Source organism: Artemia franciscana, chromosome 19 (genome assembly GCF_032884065.1).
Source record: "Artemia franciscana chromosome 19, ASM3288406v1, whole genome shotgun sequence".
NCBI classification, from domain to species: domain Eukaryota; kingdom Metazoa; phylum Arthropoda; class Branchiopoda; order Anostraca; family Artemiidae; genus Artemia; species Artemia franciscana.
In genome coordinates, this window is record NC_088881.1 from 12,888,565 (window position 1) to 12,913,082 (window position 24,518).

General features: G+C 35.7%; 1 protein-coding gene across 1 annotated transcript in view; it reads left to right on the forward strand.

Moving 5' to 3' along the window:
• The first annotated feature begins 1,021 nt into the window (after nt 1-1,021).
• The window catches only part of LOC136039300 (uncharacterized), a 45,831-nt gene continuing 22,334 nt past the window's right edge, over nt 1,022-24,518 (forward strand). Inside the window, exons 1-3 of the mRNA XM_065722907.1 lie at nt 1,022-1,104; nt 6,736-6,863; nt 12,497-12,605. Of these exons, the coding sequence (XP_065578979.1) occupies nt 1,095-1,104; nt 6,736-6,863; nt 12,497-12,605 (247 nt within the window). The 5' untranslated portion in view covers nt 1,022-1,094. The remainder of the gene's footprint in view (nt 1,105-6,735; nt 6,864-12,496; nt 12,606-24,518) is intronic.

Sequence of the window (24,518 nt, forward strand, 5' to 3'; positions counted from 1 at the left end):
AAAAAACAAGAAAAAATCCCCCTGAAAATGTCTGTGCACTTCCCAATAACCATTATTATATGTAAACACTGCTCAAAGTTTGTAACTTGCAGCCCCTCCCCTAGGACTGTGAGAGAGTAAGTCGTCCCCAAAGACCTAGTTATTGGGTTTTTCGACTATGTTGAACATTTTGATTCGTTGACTTTGGGAAAAATGAGCATGGGAGGGGGCCTAGGTACCCTCCAACTTTTTAATCACTTAAAAAGGGCATTATAAGTTTTAATTTTCATTAGAATGAGCCCTCTCGCAACAATCTAGGACTACTAGGTCGATACGATAACCCATGGGAAAAAAACACACAAACACAAACAAATAAACACGCACCCGTGATCGGTCTTCTGGCAAAAATTACGAAATTCCACATTTTCGTAGATAGGAGCTTGAACTTCTACAGTAGGGTTCTCTGATACGCTGAATGCTATGGTGTGATTTTCGTTAAGATTCTATGACTCTTAGGGGGTGTTTCCCTTTTTTTCACCTTTAAATTGAATACCACCCAGCATAATAAAGACCATTTTCTTTTCAAATTGTTCTTTAAACTACTTTCCGTTGCTTCATCTTAGCTTACTTGTTACCGCGGAGGCTCCCGGAAACTTGGAACCCAGCAACCAAGTGCTAGTTGCACTTGGTTGAACCCAGCAACCATTTAGCAGCCCAGTTCAAGACAACAGAAAAATCTCCTGATCTGTTACATGTTAAAATATTTTGTGCAGAGGACTAGTCATTAGACAACATCTCCTCCCCTCCCCCGGCTCTAAACAAATTCTCGTTATTTTTTTGATACAGTTAATAATTCACTTATTGATATATTTTTTACTATGCTGTATGTACCCCACCCTTGATCTACGCAGATTCATGGGTACATTACACGATTGAAAATAAAGCATTCATAAAGCTGATTGTTTGTTTTTAGTCTAATTTTACAGAGAAATAATCGGAAATGCGTGAATCATATAACGATACGTAATCCAAACGCTGGTTGCCTACATAAAGGGTGATAAGCATTGCCAGACAGTTCATCTAAGGTTATTTGAAAGATTTATACCTTTGAAAGAATGTCTGAGAGTGAGTTGTATTTGTAACTTTTTATTAGTTTGTGATATATTCTTCTTGTCAGTCAAATAAGTAATATAATTTGTTTTCTGGGATGGAGCTATGAACCTAGCAAATACTTTGGAAAACGTTGGCGAGATTTAGTGGGCGCACTGGTTCAGCTCCATCCATTGTGCTCATGGGCAAGTGTTACAAACGAAAGTTTTTAGTTTTTTCACATACACTCAAGTCCTTTTTTAGAATTTTCTTAGAAGGCTAAAGAGAATCAGACATGAATCGACCGTTAAGCTCGATATTCTTATATAATCAGGCATTATCTTGTAGGTTTTCTTGAACTGAAAAATATCAGCGTGTGATTCGTTCTTTTTTACAGTTTTTAGTTCTTATTTTTCTATTTTTGACGGTGGGGTCAGTTCACGAAAATCCAGGGAGGATACATTTTTCAAAATTTAGAGGGAGGTGGGGGCAATTTTGCGGTGAAAATTGAGAATTGGGCCTCTTCAGAAGGAGATATGCTTGTACACAAATAAGAACATTTTTAGATTGCTATGATCATTTCCATGGTTTTGTTCATATTTTTGAAAATTCATCCGCAGTCCCTACTCTTAAGGGTCTACCTGTGGTGTGCAGAAAAAACGGTAAATGTTTAGTTTAGAGCACTTAGAATTGCTAATTCTAGAAGTGCACCCATTTCCGGTTGACCCTCCTCCATGGGGCAAACTAAAAATGTGTAAAAGTGGGCTTGCTTACAGGTAACATTACCTATAGAACGAAGCGTATTAGCCCATGAGCCCCGCGGGCAGCAGAGCGAGGTCTGCATTCTATATTTATTTAACGAGGTTCTTTTTTAGTTTTATCACTCTTTGTTGAATAAATATAAAATGCAGACAGCTGCTCGCGGGGCTCATGGACTAATACGCTTCCCTCTGTAGGTAATGTTACCTGTAAGCAAGCCCACTTTATGCATTTTTAGTTTCGTTGGAGAAGGATTTTAGAAAGCTAAAAAATGGATGCGCTTCTTTAATAATCACAAAGAAACAATATGCGATCATCAGAATCTTAAATGTATGCAGTAATTCGCACTTTGGACAGCTTGAGACGAAACTAAAAAATTAAAAACTATTTTAAAATTTTAATCATCATTTTTAGATTTTAATGTAATACACAATCCTCAATTTTTTCTAGTTTATCAGCAGTCCAACTATAGACCCCCACACAGAAATTGCCTGGGGTGTAGATAAGGCAAACATTTTTAGGGTAGAATTTTTTTTAAATAGGTAAATTATAAGTAAATATACCATAGGAGGGATGAGGGGGTGTACGGACCAGCACATGTTAGGGTTTGACTCTGCTTAACGAATGCTCTTTACGCTTTATTCAAAACGATTTGCATTTCGAAATGTGTTAGCCTATATTTTTTCATAACATCAACAACAGAACAACAAATGTGAGAATAATCAAGGTTTACAAACAAAAGTCGTGCTAACCCTCTTCCTCTCAAACACTCTAAACAGCTTGGATGTCGTTAGCGTTTTATTGGAATAAGATATGTATTTTGGAGAGGGTGGTTTTTCTCAGAGCCAAATCTCAGCATTTATGTCGGGGGGGGGGGGGCAAGAGGGCTCCATATCCGGATAGTCAAGGGGCACGACATATATAATAATTTTCCTCTCCACATTATTGAAAGGACAACTGCCCCTTGCCCCCCACCAACGAAACCCTTGGTTTTACCTGTCTAAACATCGACATAAAAGATATCGAAAGTAATCACAAGCAAATGGGAAGGTCTAATGAAAGTAAACTAGGCACTTAATTTATAGCAATATTAATTTTCGGAAGTTTGAGCACTTCCAAAGTAAAATTGCGAAATTGATTTTCGATATCAGTTCCAAAAGTAAAAACGTTTAGAAAATATTTAGTTTTCAGTAAACCGTAAATGACGCTCTGGTCCCTAGGAGGGCTAGCGATCAGTACCCCTGCTCCTGTTTGTGGTAATTTCACTTTTTTAAGTTTTATTTAATTATTCATTTTAAATTTTGTTCAATTTAGGACTCCATTTATTCATACATAGCACAGTATATGTTTATCTTTACGGTTGATGTGATCAAACATTTAAATTCCTGTTTGTTTTGGGTTTCATTTATTCATTATTATAACTTTGTTCCCACTTGTCTTAGGTTCATCATTTTGTTCATTGTTCTCATTTTATTGTCTGTTCACGTTTCTGACAAATAATCCCCAGCCCCCCTCTAATAGTATTATGTAGCTCTAGGCAATAGAAAAACACTAATAAAAAATGAATATAATGTGAAGCAAATATCAATAAATCATATTTTTCTCATTTTTCCTCATCATGTTCATAAGAAAATTTGGTAGGTATACAAATTCTGAGCAGAAGAATTTGGATGCAGTTTCAAACTAAGGGTCATCTAATTACTAGAGAAAAAATATTTGCACGAAAGTTAACAGTAACCCAACCTGTATGCAGTTTCTCAATCGCACAGTAGAGGTAATATATTATCTCTGCTGTGATCAGTCGCCTGACTGTGGAAGGCAGGCAAAGCCCATGGAAGACCCTTTTCTATTCAAAAACCTTTTCGCATCTCGCCTGTGATAATTAAAAGTACGACATTATTAGCCATTTTTGTAACCTCTCAGGAGAGTCAAAAACGGGGAAAAGTTTGTCGGTAGTGATAGTTTATGCATGTTCTAAACCAACTTTTTATGCTCTTTTCAGTGGTATAAATTAAATTTAAGTATTCAAAACTACTCCTTGCGGAAATTATTCCCTTTTATGGTGTATGTCTCCTTTTTCCTAAAAAAAAAAACAAAAAAAAACAAATGTCATTCTGAATCGCAACAAGACCTGATAAAAAAAAGAGACACACGCCACTTAGAGGTTCATTTCTATTTTTATCAAACAGTTCGTGGTAACGAACTGTGTAAGTAAGGAGCGACCCGGCTAAATAGTAACCGAAAATCTAAGAAACTGAATTTTGATAAAAAATAGGTACATCAACAGAATCGGATTTTTATGCTGATGTTAAATATATAAGTCTAGTCTTATCTATCAAAAGTTACGAGTCTGAGAAAATTTGCCTCATCTTCGAAAAAAGCGGAAATACCCCCTAAAAGTCATAGAATCTTACTGGGAATCACACCATCAAATTCAGCATATCAGAGAAGTGTTCTAAATGGGTTTTGAGCTACTTTCCACAAAAATGTGGAATTTTGTATGTTTTGCCAGAAGAAAGATCGCGGATGCGTGTTTATTTGTTGTTGTTCTTTTTTTTTCAGTGGTGATCGTCTCACCAAATCGTCACGAAAGGGCTCATTCGAACGGAAATTAAGTTCTATTGCCCTTTTGCAGTAGCCAAAAAATTGAAAAATTGAACCTCGCTAATTTTTCCCAAAGTCACCGGAGTCAAAATTTTGAGATTGCCATTTTATTCAGCATTGTCAAAAAACTGATAACTATATCATTGAGGACGTCTTAATTTCTCAAATTTTCTGGGGAAGGGCTGCAAGTTATTAACTTTGCCCATTGTTTACATAAATTATTAGTTAGTGTGAAGTGTACAGATATTTCCTGGGGAGATTTTTTCTTGTTGGGGGGAGGGTTACGTGGGAGGCTCTTACCATGAAGGAATTTTTCATGGGAGAAGAGAATTTCCATGAAGGGGGGCTGTGTTTCCCAGCATTACTTAAAAACAATCAGAAATTACATTAAAAAAACAAGTTTTTTCAACTGAAAGTAAGGAGCAACATTAAAACTTAAAACGAACAGAAATTATTAAGAACATGACAGGTTTCAGCCCCTCGTCAATATCTCGATCTTTGCGCTAAGGTATATTTAGTAACTTCAAAAGAGCCTTTATTCTAATTAAAAGAACTATTAAGGCTGTTTGAGCCTTCCCTCGGCGGTTTTGTGTATTTATAGTTATTGTAATTTAGCAGTTAATAAAGAGTTCATTAATTCAAAAAAATTCAAAATTCATAAAATTGAAATGGTTTTTGGGACTCAGGGGGTATTCTTAGAGGATTAGAAAGAAATTTGAGCTTCAGTGTAAAGAGCAAGGTATTGATGAGGGGGCAAACCTTCTTTTATTACGTATACGAAGGAGTTTCTTCCCCTCGTCAGTACCTCGCTCTTTAGGCTAAAGTTAGAATTTTGTTAAATAATGGCCGACATAAACAATAATTTTGTTTTTTGCTTTTTTAGCCAATCTTAGCATTTAATATTATCTTAAGCAGCTTCTTAACTATGATTTTTATGTGATAGTATACCAAAGATATTGTATGTTTTCGGCTTGTGGTTGTTATTAAATAATAAATACAAGTTTTTTCCAACTGAAAGTAAGGAACAACATCAAAACTTCTAACGAACAGAAATTGTTACGTATATGAGGGGTTTGCCCCCATCTCAGCACCTCACTCTTTACGCCAATGTTTGACTCTTTGTTCCAATTATTTATGAATGACTCCTGACACACAAAGACCGTTTAATCAGAATAATAAGCTTCTTAAAAATTCACAAATATTAAACGTAAAGAGTGAGGTACTGTGGAGGGGACAACTCCCTTATATACGTAATAACAACCAAAAGAACTGAGAAAATTACGGTTCAAACACTTGGTGGTAACAAACTGTAAATATGGAGCGACCCGGCTCAATAGTTACCGAATCTCTAAAAACGGTTTAAAAAATTATACCGATAGATATATTAAAAGAACCGGCTTTTTATGCTGATTTTAAATATATAAATTTCATTAAGTTTAGTTTTACTCATCAAAGGTTACGAGTCTGAAATTTTTTTCTTGATTTTCGAAAAAAGGAGAAACATCCCCTAAAGGTCAAGTGATCTTAATGAATGGCACACCATCAGATTCAGCGTATCAGAGAACTCTACTGTATAGGTTTAAGCTCCTATACACAAAAATGTGGAATTTGCATTTTTTTTTTTTTGCCAGAAGAAAGATCACGGATGCATGTTTATTTTATTTTTTTCAGGGGTTATCGTATCGACCCAATGGTCCTAGAATATCAGAAAATGGCTCATTCAAACGGAAATTAAAAGTTCTAGTGCCATTTTTAAGTGACCGAAACAAATGGGAGGCAACTAGGGCACCTCCCCGCCACTTTTTTTCCCAAACTCTTGCGATCGAAATTTTGAAAAAGTCATTTTGTTCATCAACTAAACGTACTCTCCTCAACTCCTCGCTGTTTACCCTAAAGTTTGACTCTTTCTCACAGCTCTATTTTTTTTTACACAATAAAAATTTTTAGCGTAATGAGCGTGGCGTTGAGGAGGATACAGCCCCTTATATATACAGAATATTTTCTGTTCGTTTTATTTTTTAATGTCGCTCCTTGCTTTCGGAAGAAAAAACTTGTTTCTATCTAATTTCTTTGTAAAGGAACGAGATATAACGATTCTGACTGTACCATTCGATTCCTCGTGCTTAGTTTACCCATGACAGATACATAAATTATTTTCGACCGAAATGACATAAGTCACACTTTTATTTACCACAGCAGAATCTGTGTATATTGTGTTTGAATTCTTCAATAATGGAGTTTTATATCTTTTGTACTTGTTAAGTTTCCTTTAATAAATGTGATTTTGTAACTGTATATTTGTAGATATTGGTCATATTAACATAAATGCTAATTTGCAAAATGTGGATCGTCGTGATGCTGCTGCTATTCAGAGCGTAGAAAGAAAATTACTGGGCTACAATCCTCCAGGAGGGCTGGCCAGCGAGGCTCAGGTACTGTTTATCCACTTATCAGACTTTAAACGGTGGAACTAGATAAGGGGATGGCAGTGATAGCCCCTGTTCAGGAAAGGCTTAAGTTTTTGACCGAGCGAGCCATGGCCAAAATAAAAAACAAATAAAAACATTTGGCGTTTTATTGAGTTCAATTGTTGAGTTATCGTCTTCTTCCTTAAAATTAAGTTTAAAAAATTCTAATGAAAACAAGGAGCGCCATTAAACTTAAAACGAGCAGAAGCTGCTCTTAACTCCCTGCTCTTTACGCTGAAGTTTATAGTGCTATCTTGAAAGCGCTTATGGTGTAATTAAATAGAAAAGAAACAATTTTTTTAAATGATAGTAAGGAGCAACATTAAAACTTAAAACGAACAGAAATTACTCCGTATGTGAAAGGGGCTTTTCCTCCTCAACGCCCCGCTCTTTAGGCTAAAGTTTGACTCTTTCTCTTAACTCTACCTTTTAAAAAAGTAAGAAACTTTAGCGTAAAGAGCGGGGCGTTGAGGAGGAAAAGCCCCTTTCATATACAAAGTAATTTCTGTTCGTTTTAAGTTTTAATGTTGCTCCTTACTTTCATTTAAAAAAACTTGTTTTTTCTATTAATTTCTGGCCGTTTTTGAATTAATGCATGTTTTGATCTTGGCTCTCCGCAAATAAATAATTAAAACAAAATTTGCGTATTAATTAATTGCAATTATCGGAAGACTGACAGAAAAAAGGAGTGAAGGAGGAGGCCTAGTTTCCCTCTAATTTTTTGATTACTTAAAAAGGCAAGTAGAACTTTTAATTTTTTTTTACAAACGTTTTCATTGGTAAAAATTATGCGTAACTTACGAATTAACTTACGTAACGAACTTCTATATTCGTATGTTTTTATTGCGTATATGAGGGGGTTCAACCCTCGTCGATACCTCGCTCTTTACACTAAAGCTTAAATGTCCCAATTCCTTAAGAATTACCTCTGAATCAAAAAAGGCCGTAGCATAAATAGTTGAAATTACTGAAAAAACTTTAGCGTAAAGAGTGAGGTATAACGAGGAGGTAAACCCCTCATATGCGTAATAATTTTTATTCGTTTTAAGTTTTAATGCTGCATCTTACTTTCAGTAGAAAGAAACTTTTCATATTTATTTTTCCAGTGTTTTTTTTCTCAAATAATGCTAGAAAATCCCGCGCCTCCTTCATTGAAATTTTCTTCTCCCATGAAAAGTTCCTCCATGGAAATATCCTCCCACGTAACCCCCCCCCCTCAACTCTCCTTCCTAAACCAAAAAAATCCCCTTGAAAACGTCTGTACACTTCCCAGTAACCATTGCTATATGTAGACAGGTCAAAGTTTGTAACTTGCAGCCCCTCCCGCGGTGACTGCGGGGGAGTAAGTTATCCCTAAGGACATATATCCATAAGTTATCCATAAGGATAAATGGCTATCTCAGAATTTTGATCCGGTGAATTTTAGGAAAAAATGAGTGTGGGAGGGGGCCTAGGTGCCCTCCAATTTTTGGTCACTTAAAAAGGGCACTATAACTTTTCATTTCCGTTAGAATGAGCCCTCTCGCGACATTATAGGACCACTCAGTCGATACGATCACAAAAAAAAACACGCATACGTGATCTGTCCAAATGCGAAATTCCACATTTTTGTAGACAGGAGCTTGAAACTTCTATAATAAGGTTCTCTGATACGCTGAATCTGATGTGTGATTTCCGTTAAGATTGTATGACTTTTAGGGGGTGTTTCCCCCTATTTTCGAAAATTAGGCAAATTTTCTCAGGCTTGTAACTTTCGTTGGGTATAACTGATCTTGATGAAACATATATATTTAAAATCAGCAAAAATTAAAATTCGATTCTTTTGATGTAACTATTGGTATCAAAATTCCATATTTTTAGAGTTTCGGTTACTATTGAGTCGGGTCGCTCCTTCTTACAGTTCGTTACCACGAACTATTTGACATATTTATGACCGGTCGTCTTTTAAATCATTTTAAATGAGAGTTGTACTGTTTTAAGGCAAATACACATTAGTTAGGTCTTCTATTCTTGAGATGGTTCTAGGTGTTTACCCCTCCCCCAGAAAATAACTCTCACGGAAAATACCGCCCCGGAAAATACCCCACGGAACATACCTTCCCTCCGAAAATGCCCCCTCCCTCGGACAAATAAATTTTCAAATGGCGATAAATGCATTTATTCAGACCGTGAAATAAACACGTACTAAAGTCCAGATATTTCGATCACATATACAGTGACCGTCATCAGCTAGAGTTATTCTTTATCAGTTTTTTTCACTGTCTAAATAAATGAATTTATCCCCATTTGAAAATTTATTTGTTCGTCATAGAACGGCAGTGTAGTCTAAGAAAAGAATACCCTGTTAAGGTGTTACATTAAAAATTCCCCCGCGGAAAATACCCTCCCAGAAAATACCACCCCGGAAAATATTTCCACCGGAAAATACCTTCTTCCAGGAAAATTCTCCCAACACGATTCCATTCTGGCTGAAAATTCCACCCACAAAATTTCTTGCGGACGATCTTGGGAGAAAAATTTTTCTTAGCGTAGTTTTATTTGAAAAAGACTATTTTCTGATCAGTTTTTAAGAGTTTTTAAAATTATTTACAATCAAGTTTTTAAAATCTGATAATTTTTAAAATTATGCCGGTAATACCCTCCTCGGTGGAAAAGTTTCTCAGCAAAAAGCCAACAAACGGTATTGTCCACCAAATTTTTTTTGGGCGGGGGAGGGTACAAAAAAACTTTAAAAAACAGATCAAAAATGTGAAATTGATATCTACTCTCTTATGATTTCTGGGAATATTTCTGGTCTCTGCCGTTTATTAAAGTAAAAATAGCATTAAACCCCAAAATGAGCAGAACTTATTCTTTACAGGAGGGGGTCTGCCCCTTTGTCATCCACATCTCCACCTCAAGGTCACAGAAACCTGAGAGTGGGCTCATTAGATCAGAAATTGGCAGTTTTAGTCCTTTTTTAAAAGTCCAGAGGGATTGAAGACCAACTAGCCTCGTGGGGTAGAATTTTCCGGGGAGGGTTGTTTTCCACGGTTTTTTCCCGGGGGGGTATTTTCCAGGATATTTAATTTTCAGGTGGAGGGTATTTTTTGTGGGGGAAGGTGGGATATTTTCCTGAGGGTAAGCGCCGGCCAACCTTGAGATACTGTGATATTTTCTTTTTCATTCCAGCTGTCCTTGTGCTTGAGCAGTCGTTTTTAAGCGTTGGGGACAAAACAGATAAACTTTAGCGTAAAGAGTGAAGAAAATTGCTCCTTACTTATCTTTAAAAAACCTTTATTTTTGGAAAGCGTTTCTTTTAAGTTAGTTTTTAATTGAATTTAATTGACATAGTTTTCCTTTTCTTTGTTGATAATAGGAATTTTTGCGGAATGTTTCCTATTTTCAATAGGAATGCTGAAGTTTTTTTTTCAGCTTTTGAACAAATTTGAATTTTGAACAAAATAAGAATATTCGGTCAAAATTTTTGATTTTACAATAAAAATTAATGATAATCTCACTAAAGAATTTTATGTAAATGGGGGTGGGGATGTTATTCCACATATTGCAAATCTGTATAACTTTTAGCAACCAGTTGGGATAAATACACACTGCCCCCAATCCTATTACAACCGTGAATATTGATAGCCATTGATCCATCATTACTGTTACTCAGTAGGGGTAACCTAGTAAGAACGATCCACGTCCCATAGTAGCCAAAGCCTCAAAAACGTGTTTTAATCAAAACAATTAAGTAAATCTAGAAATAAAGATTTGCGATTTTTGGCTGATTCAGGAATGGCAATTGTTATTTGGATTCGTCTTCATAGGAAATTTTATTATATGAAATTTATTTTATCCTACTTTATTATAACTACTTTTTAATTTAGATAAATACATTTTAAGATCATTTACTAAGAGTTAATAAACGACCAAAAATTTTATTCATGTTGCAGTTGTACTTTAAGCAAGCTCTTACGCTCGCTATGCCAAGATCCTCAGTGTTTTTCAATAGTATGCTTCGAAAAACGACACGTGTACCGGAGTCAATCAAAAGACGCTTTATGCGCTAGATTTGATAAATTGTTATAATATCTCGTGACGGCATAAGGGACCAAGTTGAAAAGTTGAAGGAGCATTGGGTGGGGAAATTAAGTGAAGTTTAGATTTTGAATTGGAGAGAGGAGCAGAGGTAAATTGAAAGGCATTATCTGTGTCCAGTTTTTTGAAATGGCATGTCTACAATATCTTGAGAATCGAGGAAAAATTTTCAGGTACTCTTTGGGAAAAAGACGGAGGAAAGTTGGATACTGAAATTCAAGTTTAGTATTGGATTAGTGGGAAGGGATTAAACAATTTTTGTCTCCAACACAGATAATAATATTTTTCCGCTGTAAACTCTTTTGTGACTTAAAATATATGGATGGTGACGCATTGAAATAAATCAAATAGGCTAGTCATTCTACGGTGTGATGTGGATTTAGAAACAAATGTCTTCTGTGTCAAACTGCTCAGAACAAAAAAAAAAACTAGAGAATAACATATTAAAGTTCTGCAAAAATGTTAAGCTGAAAAATGCCCTAGAATTGCCCTTAAAAGTCCTAAATTTTAGCCCAAGAAGGAATAATCAATGATTTCGCTTTGGATTAGTTTAAGTATCTTATACTCTATTCGGTAGGCTGCTTCAATTGGGTATTTATATCATTGGATTTAGGGGAGAAAGCGTTTGATCAGGTTGAAAAATGTTAGAGATTATCTAGCTCGAAGATCATCAGACGGATCCTTAGATAGTTCTATACAGGTGTCTACGCAATAGGAGACCTTCGGAAAGATACCCTTTCCCCTAATAAAAAAGACAAGATTCTTCTATATAATTTCTTGTATTTTCTGTAATAAAGTGCCCATTTTCCGAACTTCTCCGGGTTATTTTTATACGATTATTTCATCCATTCAGTGAACTAGTGTTCAAAATCAAAATGGTATCTATGACAGTTAAGAAAAAGCGTGGAATACGATGGTACAAATTCGAGCTCGTGTCTTTGCGTATGTGTCTAGTGTTTGCATGACAAGACAAAATCCTTTAAAGGGTACCAACTGAGTCAAGTCTCTCCTAACACAAGCCAGGATATTTTTCTCAGTGCACTTAAGTAACCCGACATCCGGGCCAGTGGTGGATCCAGGATTTTGGGAAGGAAGCACGAGGGAACGGTGCGTTGCGGAAGGTTTGCGTTTGAAGTCTAACGTACCTTTGTGATATTGAAAATGGTGTGCTTCTGCTTCTATCCTTCATTTAGTTGTCAGTCCTGTAAAGCTATCTAAAAAGCTACATTTATAGAAACAGTATAATCCTCCCTTGAGGAGGTGCGCAAAGAATGGAGTATCTTGCCCTGTAGATAAAGTAGGCTTAGCAGATTGTTTGTTGCATTTTTTATATAATTTGCCTTATTTTACATGTTATTTTTCATTTTGCTCAGTCTCGAAATTCTTTTTTGAATTTGTTCCTCTCCGCATTCTTTTTCTTGTGCAGTCCTTTTCCTGGAGCCCAAGGTGCTACTAAGTAAGACAGCCCTAAACTGACTTTTTAGATGTTTGTATTTATTCGCCGTGTTTATTTACAGTCTGCAGCGGCACTGAACGAAGGAATTGGACAGCCTATGAATCGTGGAATATCAACCGATATACCAGCGCCTGCTGATATAGATGTTGACAGGGGAACAGCATCTAAAGGTGGATTTTCAATCTTTGCAATATTAAATTAAAAAAACAAGTTTTTTCAGCTTAAAGTAAGGAGTAACATTGAAACTTAAAATAAACAAAAATTATTGCATATACGAGGGAGGGTTGCTCCCTCGTCAATACCTCGCTCTTTACCGTAGGTTCATAGTTTGTTGCACTTCCTTAAAAATGACTTCTAAATCACAAAGGCCATTTAAATAGAATTAGTTACAAAATAAACTTTCCGAAAAGGAAGTTTCTGAAGAATAGCAAAGGCCATATTAAACTTAAGATCAGAAGAAATAGAAACCTACAATAATTCAAACTCAAAACAACCAGAAATTATTATTAAAGAATAAATGAAACCCAAAACGAACAGAAATTAAATAAACAATCATAGTGAAAAAACATACAACAGGTACTAATATAAATGAATAAATAAATCTGAAAACGAGTAAAGCTTAAGTTGAATATGCAAATCAAGCTTAAAACGAACAAAAATATTTTGCTATTGAGGCATGAATGAAACCCAAAATGAACAGAAATTAAATAAACAATCATAGCAAACAAACACACAATAGTTATTAATATAAATGAGTAAATAAATCTTAAAACGAGTGAAACTTAAATTGAATATACAAATCCAGATTTAAGCGAAAAAAAATCTCTATACAGGATAGTTTGGGTTTTGCCTCCTTCTTTCACTGTAGAAGTCTCAAGGCTTATGCGTCATTGGCACTTTACTGAAAACGTCTATGTGTCTTGAAAAGTACGAAGAAAATGAAACTGAATGTTTGTATATAATGCTATTAATTGTTGAAAGATCATCAGTTCAATATTTCATTTCACTGTAATTTTATTCTCATTTTCAATGGTGCAAAAACTGGAAAAGAAAATATCTGTAATATAATTCGTTTTCAGTGAAGCACCAACGACGTAGTAGACTTTACACTTTTACAGTTAGCGAAGGGGGCAGTATCCGAACTCCTGTTTGTAGTGATGCTACATTTGTCTTGAACTGTCTAGGGAAAAACTAATAAAATTAAACTAAATATTTGATGTTTAATTATATTAATTCCTGAAAGATCATCAGTTCAAAATTTAATTTTACCGTGATTTCTGTGTTTATTTTCAATGTTATAATAAGTACAAAGAAAATATTTGTAATATAATTCGTTTTAGTAAAGCACCAAATGCACAGTAGGCCTTATACTTTTAACTTTAGGGGAACGGGTATTAACCATGCTCTTGTATGGTGAAGACTTCATTCGGTTGAAGTACATAACCCCTACTCCCTGAAAACAACCGTGGACTAACAAGCAATTCTTTCCAATTCTCACTTGTGTTTGAATCCTGTTTTCCCATTTATAATAGTAAACAAGGTAAACTAATTTCTCAGAACTTTGTAGCCACTTAAGTAAGAGAATTGGTTATTTAAGTAAGAGAATGATACTTTCACCGTTAGGGAAACGGCCAGTCGCCATACTCTTGTAGTGAAGACGCCATTCGTAAGAAGTGCATAGTCCCTACTCCTTGAAGACGACCGCGGTGTAACAACCAATCCATTAATCCAATTCTCACATGTCTGAATTCTGTTCTCACAATTATTATAATAAAAAACAAGAGCTAAGACCTCATATGGCACTTGAGACGAGGTCGGAAGAGCCAAGAGCCAAGAAGTCATATGGTATGAGCTCTAGATAAATTCTAAGAATCAATAGATTGCTTTAAAAGGAAAATCAGAGGCTCAATCCCGGTTGGGATTCTGAGTCACGAAGTCCTTCTAAATATCTAAATTCATTAAGATCCGATCACCCATTCGTAAGATACCTAGGTCTTCACGTTTTCCAAGAATTCCGGTGTCCCCCTCCAACTCCCATCAGTGTCACCGGATCTGGTTGGGATTTAAAATGAGAGTTCTAAAGCGCAAGATTTTTCTAGATATCAAATTTCATTAAGATCTGATTAATCGTTTGTAAGTTACAAATACCTGATTTTTTCTAATTTTTTCGAATTCCACCTTTCCACCAAGTTTCATCCTGATTTCTCCGCTTTAAGCATTTTCCGAGGTTCCCCCCCCCCCCCAAAAAAAAATGACACTGGATCCGGTCGGGATTTAAAATAGGAGATCTGAGTTTCGAGGTCCTTCTAAATATGAAATTTCATTAAGATACGATCACTCTTTCGTAAGTTAAAAATACCTCATTTTTTTCTATTTTTTAGAGTGAACCCTCCCCCAACTCCCCCAAAGAGAGCGGATCCACTCCGGATATGTCAGTCCCGTATCTAGAACTTGTGCTTATTTTTCCTACCAAGTTTCATCCCGATCCCTCCACTCTCAGCGTTTTCCAAGATTTTAGGTTCCGCCCTATCAACTTCCCCTTCACCGGACCCGGTCGGGATTTAAAATAAGAGCTCTGAGACATGATATGCTTCTTCTTACTTTCAGTTGAAAAAACTTTTTCCTATTTATTTTTACATTGTTTTTTTTTAATAATGCTAGAAAATCCTGTGCTCCCTTCATGAAAATTTTCTTCTCCCATGACAAATCCTTCCAAGGAAAGATCCCTCAACATATCCACCTCTACTAACCCCCCCCTAACCTAAAAATCCTCCTGAAAACGTATGTAAACTTCCAAATAACCATTACTATGCAATGGTCAAAGTTTGTAACTTGTGGCCCCTCCCACGGGGACTGTGGGGGAGTAAGTCGTCCTCAAAGACGTTTTTAATAGGTTTTTTGACTACGCTGAATAAAATGGCTATCTCAGAATTGTGATCCGGTGATTTTGGGAAAATAATTAGCGTGGGAGGGGGCCTAGGTGCCCTCCAATTTTTTGGTCACTTAAAAAGAGCACTAGAACTTTTCATTTCCGTTAGAATGAGTCTTCTCGAAAAATTCTAGGACCGCTGGGTCGATATGATCACCCCTGGAAAAAAAAAAGCAAACAAATAAACACGCATGCGTGATCTGCCTTCTGGCAAAAAATACAAAATTCCACATTTTTGCAGATAGGAGTTTGAAACTTCTACGACAGAGTTCTCTGATACGCTGAATCTGATAGTGTGATTTTCGTCAAGATTTTTAGGGGTTGTTTCCCCCTATTTTCTTAAATAAGACACATTTCCTCAGGCTCGTAACTTTTGATGGGTATAACTAAACTTGATGAAACTTATATATTTAAAATCAGCATTAAAATCCGATTTTTTTAATGTAGCTATTGGTATCAAAATTCCATTTTTTAGAGTTTTTGGTTACTATTGAGCCGGGTCGCTCCTTACTACAGTTCGTTACCACAAACTGTTTGATATAGTTGAAAAGGCCGAATAGCTATGCCTTTGGAGGTATTGTGACCCCCTACAGCCCCTGGGGAAACATCTTAAGTCACAAAACTTGTTCATTGCTTACGTACAGTGTTTGTTATTGGGAAGTATGCGTACATTTTTTGGGTAGGGAAGGGAGAATTTCCTGCCGGTGCGATTTTCCACGGGGATAATTTTTCAAGGGGAAGTAAGTTTTCAGGGGGTGAATTTTTATGGGAAATTTTTTACTGGGGAATTTGCTATAATTCATACACGACATTTTTATGTCTTACTTTCTCTTTGCCGACTCAATTTTACGCGTGAGATGTTAAGGGTAATTGTCCGGAGTGAATTTTCACCAGAATTGGATGGTCTAGAGAATATATCCATGGGAGGAGGGATTTTGGCACTTGCCCTTCGGCCAAGTGCCTTGTAGCGATCGTAGTTTCTGTCCGTCGGTCTGTCGGCCCCAGTTTTGCCAGTTCGGGCACTTCCAGATAAGTTAGGACGATGAAAGTTGGCAGACGTATCAGGAACCAGGCCAAATTAAATTAGAAATGGTCGCTTCCCCGATTCGACCATCTGGGGGGAGTGGAAGGACGGTTAATTCGGAAAAAGTTGAAAAAAATAAAAAATGTCTCCTTGAAAGCTTGCAAAGCATAGTGGACATGGTGTTGGTATTGTATTCCGAAGGTCGTAGGTTCAATTCCTAACAGAGGCAATTTTTATAAGTTTTTGTTCTGGCTCTGCCATTTTTAGTATTAATTTTTAGTTTAATTTAACCTTTTTTAAAATGTCTAGCCTTGACTAACACTTTTACAAAAAAATATCAGATTGGATCACGTTTTATTACAATTAAATCTGGAATATGCTATAGTATGGGCCAGCAAGCGTGGTCAGTAGGGCCAGCTAAAATTATAGAAAAAGCTCTTTAGCTTCAGAGGCAGAAATCCCGCAGAATACTTATCATGGTAGCCTCCAAAAAAAAAAAAAAAAACATCCACACAATAGCATTGCGAAATGTTGGCTCTTCCAGCCTCGTAACAAGTGCCATATGAGCTCTTGGCTCTTGTTCTGTGAAGGCGAAGTCAGATTTCCTGGCATTATTTAAAAAAAAAACATGAGAAATTAAATAAAAAACTAATTTTAGTTACGGAAGTAGATTATTACGTGTATGAGGGTGATTGCTCCTCCTCGACACCTCGCTGTTTATGTTAAGGTTTGAATTTTGTCCCAACTCCTTAAGAACGATTCCTGAAACGCTATGTTCGTTTAATTAGAACAATAAGAAGCTTTTTTTAAAAGTACTAAAAAACTTTATCGTAAGGAGCAAGGTGTTGAGGAGAAGCGCCCCCCTCCCCCTCATATATGTAATCATTTCTGTTCGTTTTAAGTTTAATGTTGCTCCTTACTTTAGTTGAAAAACACATATTATTTTTTAATGCAATCTAAAACTGCCTCATTCTTGTTCTAGCCTGTCTCCTCTTCTCATATGAGCCTCTAGTTTTGAAATTTATTTGGAAAGTACTTCAGAATCCTTTTTATAGGGAAATCAACCTCAGCTTTATAGCTTGCTTGGTGGTTATAAAGCTCATACTACCAAACAATAAATTTCCACTTACCCCGCAGCAAACCTAAGCCAGTAAAAATAAGACAGTGGTATGCCATTATGTAAAAAAAAAATCAAACAATAAAGAAAAAATTTGATTTAGTGTAAATTTGTTTATGTTCCTTGTGTCAATCGGCATCGAACTAATGAACCCGTGATAATTAGGCACGCCTCTATCAATTGCTCTAACCCAAGGTACTTCATAATTTTATTCATTTAGACCAGTGGTTCTCAACCTTTTTTTTACCCATGGACCCCTTTTCTCTTCTTTTTATCTTGGTGGACCCCTTCATAGCTATTGGACATAAGAACAATTTTCTATTCTTCACTAAAATAAATTTTAAGGTTTTAATTATCAAAGAAATAGCATACGATTAAGTTTTATTTTTAAATGAAAACTAGTTTAATACAAATAAATTATAATAATAATAATTACTATTATTATTACTATTATTGGGATAATAACTACAATATTACATTGTTTCTTCCATGGGCAAGCAACTCAAAATCATGGAGAGTAGAGCTCCTCAGGTAGTTTAATTCACTCCAACATTATTTTTGTAAAATGAATACAAAAAGGAGTTGAAATTAGGTGTGTGATTAAAAAAAGAAGGAAAAGGCATGTTTATTCAATGAGATCCCTGTGGTTGATGCTTCTCGACGAGTTTCTTTATATTTGGTTCTATCGATGTTAATGATAGTCGAAGATCACCCCTTTTCACAATGTCAAGTCTATTGCGAGCTTTTGATAACATTTGAGAAACACGACTAAATCCCGCTTCAACAAGATAGGAAAACCAATAACGTAGAACTGCGCTTTATCCCAGAGCAAAGGGTACTTTGTAGCAACGTCGGTTGTTTTCCATATATTGTACTTTTCATCATTGGATTTTGCACGTGTTATTTCATCACTTTGTAATTCGATGAGGGGCTCTTGCAAAGACAATTCTGTTTCGGCAACATTAACTTCGAAAGGAATTGAAACCTAAATCGGAATCGGTTCATCCCGAATAGGTCGCTAAACCGAGTTTGCATATCCTCATATATATTTTCCAAATATACCTCATATAATGCAAGATCTTCATCTTGCAAATCGCTGCTAACACAGGCCAAACAAGGAAACTGTTCAAATGCACGACACCTGATATTATTCTTATGCAGCTGTAGTTTTCTCAGAAAAGCAGCAATAGAATTTTACTAGATATCAGATCAGAATCGTTTCCTTGGTGTATTAAGTGTATTAAGTTTTTCAAATATATCTGATAAGTAAAACACATCATTTTTATTTGCAAGCAGTTTCGCTCCAAGTTGTGTGTCAGCAAGAAAGGAAACAATAGAATCCCAAAGTACAATGAAATGCTTAAGACAATTCCCCTTTGATAGCCATCTCACCTCTGTATGTAATACAAGCCACTCAAACTCTTCTCCATTTTGCTTACAGAATTCACGAAAAAGGCGGTCTTAGAGAGAATTTGATTTAATATGGTTTACTACTTTTATTAGAACAGAAAGGGCATCGTGCAGACGTGCACTCTTTTTCTTTGTAACTAAGTGTTGACGGTGTATCACACAGTGAATACAATATACTTCTAGGACTGTTTTTTTTAATGTGCAATAAGATAAGATAAGATTTATTCATCACGAAACACACATACAATATTACATTTTACTATTTCCCCAAAGGCTCTTTTGCCTGTAAAAAAGGGGAAAATGAACGAGCCACTTACTCAGAGAAGAAAAAAAATAATCACTTACTCACAGAGAGAAGAGCAAAAAGGAGAAGAGAGGAAAGTATAAATAAAATGAAAAACTATAGAAAACAAAACTAAATAGACTAATAGATTGAACAGACTAAATTAATTATGTAGATCTGTAGATAAAATAGACTCCAATGAAATAATAAGGAAATATATATGCATACATACACGCATATACACATATAAAAAGAGATAAAATAATTTCTAAGAAGCCAATGAATTTTTAATAATTTTTTTGAACAAACCGAATGAATGGCACCTTCGAGCTGATTTGGGCAACTTATTCCATACAATATAACTCGCAATTAAAGGATTAAAGTCTGACCTTACACAAGGAGTAAAAGGAACTTGAATATGATTTTCGGTATTGCGAAGATTATAATTATTCTGATCAGAGGTGAAAGATGGCTGAACACTTAGGGGACGGGGGAGGTCACCATGAAGCTGAGAAAAAGTAAAACATGCACACGAAAGAATATACATTGACTCGAGATCAAGTAATGGGATAACTCTTGACGGTTAGTTTCCTTAATGAGGTTTCTAGCTTTATTATAAACCCTAGAAAGTGGTTTTAACAGTGAAAAAAAGGTTGACATCCATACTATTAGACAGTAGGAAACGTAAGATCGGATCAAGGAGTGAAAAAGGATTTCCAAAATTGATCCAGGGAAAATATGTTTGAGTTGCCTTAAAATACCGAGACTCCTGCATATCTTCATTTTTATCAAATCAATGTGACGCTTGAAAGACAAGTTTTCATCAACAAGAATGCCCAAAAAACGAACATATCGATCTTAAGATCTGTGAATTATCCCATTTGGCTGATGAATTTCTGATAACTTGGGATAAATCTGAGAAACATGCGAAAATATCAAAAAATTGGATTTTGAATAATTTAGGGTAAGAAAATTAGCATCAAGCCATAAAATTACTCTCTCAAACAAGTATTCCAAGTTTAATCGAAGCTCGGATTCACAGTTCCCCGAAGTGCCGAGTGTGCCATCATCAGCAAAACAAACAAGGACATCAGAAGATGGTGAACTATAGCTGGCACTATGGGCAAGGGAAGGTTTAGGATGACAGAGTCTACAGCAATGAATAGGTTTCTGCTTTTTTACTGCGTAAAAAAGATCATTTATATAAATCAAAAATAGCACTGGCCCTAAAACTTATCCCTGAGGGACGCCAAAATTCACTTGTGATTGACAGAAATTAAATTATGGATTGACAGAAATTAACCTATCATTCAAATAAGATTGAAACCAAGAAAATACATTACCTCTAATGCCAAAATGAGACATCTTCGATAGGAGAATTTCATGGGTTAAGGAATCGAATGCCTTGCGAATATCCAGGAATATAGCAGCCGGAATTAATCCCCCATCCAATTCAGAATGTATAAAATTCAAAAGGGTCATACAGGCATGCTCAGTGGAGTGCTTCATTCGGAAACCAAATTGAAAATCATGAGGAAACTTTTTAGATTTTAGAAATTTAAGCAGACGAGAAAGCATAGCCTTTTTGAAGATTTTACTAAATACTGATAAAATTGAAATTGGTCGATAATTTGCTGGATCATTTCTTGGTCCACCTTTATACAGAACAATAATCCGAGCACGCTTGAGAGGATCTGGAAAAACCCCATATTTAAATGAAAGATTAACAAGTTTTGTAAGAGTCACAACTATTGAAGGAAGAATAGATTTGACTACCTTAGTAGGAATAGAATCTGGCCCAGATGAAGATGAGTCTTTCAAGCCATTAACAATTTTAGTAATTTCAATTTCTGTTACTGGCTCTAGAAACATAGACTTAACACAAGACGGCCCGAGGTAAGATCTAAAGTCCGACTTAGACCGAGATAAAGTAGCTGTTGAAGCGATATTATTACCAATACTAGCGAAAAATGAAGTAAACGCTTCTTGGACATTAAGCTCACCCTCTACAGTCTCATCACCAATGACCAGACTCATAGGTAAAGAGCTATATTGAGAACCAGGTTTAAGCACAGAATTTATTACCTTCCATGTTTTACGAATATCCTTATTACACGCAGCAAAATTATTTAGATAATAGAGAGATTTGGCTTTCCTACACAAGGAATTATATATATTCCGGTAAATCTTGAATTGACAAAGACGAATAGCACTCGTTGAAAGTGTAGCGCATTTATAATACCTCCAGAGATTATTTTTCCTTCTCCAGCCTTTGAGAAGTCCGGATGTCATCCATGGGTTTAGAGGAATAATCCTTTTAGACCTGTGATTAGAAGGTGGTACTTTACAAATGTTAAGAATAGCCTCTTTTATGGTTCCATAAAACGACTCAAATAAACAAGAAAAATCCTTGTCATTATCAAATAAGCTCCACGAATTTTTCGCTAATTTAGAACCAAGAAGAGATAACTCATTCTCACCAAACCTAATAGAATAGGAATCAAACACTTGAGCCCGGTTATTCCTTCCCCGATTAAAACTGAACCGAGAATATATGGGAAAATGATCGGAGATATCAGTAACTAAAATTGAGTTTTTCTTCAAGCAAAGCGTAGAGAAGATATTGTCAATCAAAGAAGCTGTAACATTAGTTACTCGTGTGGGGATGGATGTAGTTGGTAGAGTTCCTGCGGCAAGCATGGTTGAAAGAAAATCAACTGAAGCCGAAGAATTTGAATCCATCAAATTTATATTGAAGTCACCCATTATGATTAACTGACACGGACATTTCAATATTAAGTCAAGTATTTCCTCAAGATTCCGAAGAAACAACGAAACCGCGCCACTAGGAGAACGATAAATATTGCCTATGATTAGATCAATACCATTAACTCTAATTTCTATAAATTGTGACTCAAGGATACCTTCAAAATTCCTTGATAAGTCATCCCGTAAGCAATAATGCAAATTACTAGATATATACATGGCAAGACCTCCTTTAGCCATCTTGCAGCGGTTTATATGTTCCATTTTGTAGCCATGGATATCCAATAGCATTTCATTGCCAGAATCCAAAAATGTCTCGCACAAACCAACAACATCAGGCTGTCCATCCGAAACTATTTGTCTTAAATTATCTATTGACGAGGAAAGACCCTGAATGTTAAGCTGAAGTGCAGTCAGAGAATAATTTCCTTTGGTAACCTCCTTTCCCCCCAATTTCAAAACATATTTACTATTACAAACAGGGTTTATATTAGTCAGGTTTTGATTAACCTGACCCACAGAATTATTCACAATACTAATTAGATCAAAAGGATTATTTTCAAGCTCGCAAAGGCGTCTTTCACGACTTAAAATATTGACAAAAGCAGGTTTTACTTGGAGTCCATTTAAATCACCAGATGAACAAAAAAGAAATCTTTATTTAAATCTATTACGAAAGAAAAACCTGTCAAAGGATTATAAACACATAAATAATTAATAGCACAGAAGGTACTATCGGGATGAACCATGAGCATGAAAAAAAAAAAAAATGAAACGAAATAAAAAGAAACTGTAAGAAAGAATGACTTAGGAAAGGATACGCATCAAGAAAATATTAACCAGTCACATACTAATACATTCATGCAAATAATTTATTTTGCGTATACGAGTTTCACCAGGAACTTTGGCTAGAATTTGACCATGATCAGACCAAACACTTCTTGGGCCAAAGGTGCTACGAGCCGCGTTTAATAGATCCCGACGCTTTTTAGTTAGGTTTTCTAAAACAAATACACCTGACTTTGCCTACTTACTTTTTACTGCAAACACTTTACGAGCAGTATCTAAGCTTGAAAATTTTACTAGAACTGGGGCGATTTTCACATTCTCAGTTTGATTAGCAGGCATGCGGAATCGATTAACCTTTAAGAGGTCCATTTCTTTAAAATCTTGCAAGCCCATTATTTGTGTTATCACTCCATTAAGATTTTCTCTCAGTTCCACATTGGGGTTTGGTTTCACACCGTAGAAAATTAGGCTATCAAGTAAGGCATCCTGCTCTAGTTGGTCAAACTTGTCTTGTAATTTAGAGATTTTATTTTCAAGCAGGTTCACGGCATTATAAAGTTTTCGAAGGGTTGTTTCAATTTTTTCAAATTTGGCATTATATTCAAGGGAAATCGAATTATAAACTTCGTTCACAATATCTTCACTGATAATTTTCGAAGCTCGGCGATCTTTCATGGTATTTGATACGACACGAGAAATATCATTTATTAGGTTAGACTTAGTGCTCATTAGTTCCTCTTGAGATTCACTTATTATTTCTTTTAAAGTTGATGCTGCTGCAGAAGTAGGAGTTAATGGTGCTAGGCTGGATTTTCCCTTAGTTTTAGCGGGTAGTTATAAGTAGGACTTACTTAGAGTCTTGAAAATATCAGGGGATAAGCGCTGCTCTTCAAAAGCCTTATTTAGATCTTTATCTGTCCTCGCACAAGCTTCTTTAAAATGGTCATTCCAATTGCGGATGTGTGCTTCAGCTATATTATTCTCCGAGTGGGTGCCATAGCAAAAGACTAGGTATCTAGCTTGATTTTTCTGGTCTTTGGTGGTTTTAATAACTACTGATGGCCATAAGGGATATCCTTGAAATGAAGCTAGGACAAGATCAAACGGTTTATATTTTGCCATTTTTAATTTGCCAATAAAACCTTTGTATCTGCCTGTCATAGATGGTGCACCATCAGTAGCACAAGCAATTATATTTTTAAGTGGGATATTGCTTTCCTTGAAATAAATAGCAACTTCATTAAAAATTGTTTCACCTTTTTTGTCTGTCGTAAGACTTCTAGCAAAAAGCATTCCCTCTTTGGGTCCTTCATTGTTAAATCTAACATATGCTAATAAAAGGGCCTCATTATCTCTTAAAGTTGATTCATCAAGTTGAAGGGCAAACTGTTTCAGTGGCAAAAGAGCTATCAATTGTTTTTCTACATCCTCTACCATTTCATCAATGCGTCGTGACACAGAAGAGTTGCGTAAAGGGATGGAATTAGCAATTTCAATTGCATTTTGTTTCATAACTGACTAAATTATAGCAGAAACTGCGGGTAGAATTACTGTTTCACCAATATTATGGGGTTTTCCAGCCTTTACAATTATTTTGCTTATTACATATGATGCCAGGAAACGATCATTCCCTAAGACATGTTGAAAGATTTTGATATTTGCTCTTGCCACTCACCAACGGGTAATCGATAAGTCGTTGCAGATCTATGTTTAGGTACCGAGCATTGGGAAGGAAATATCTGCTTAAAAATAAAGATCAAAGCTC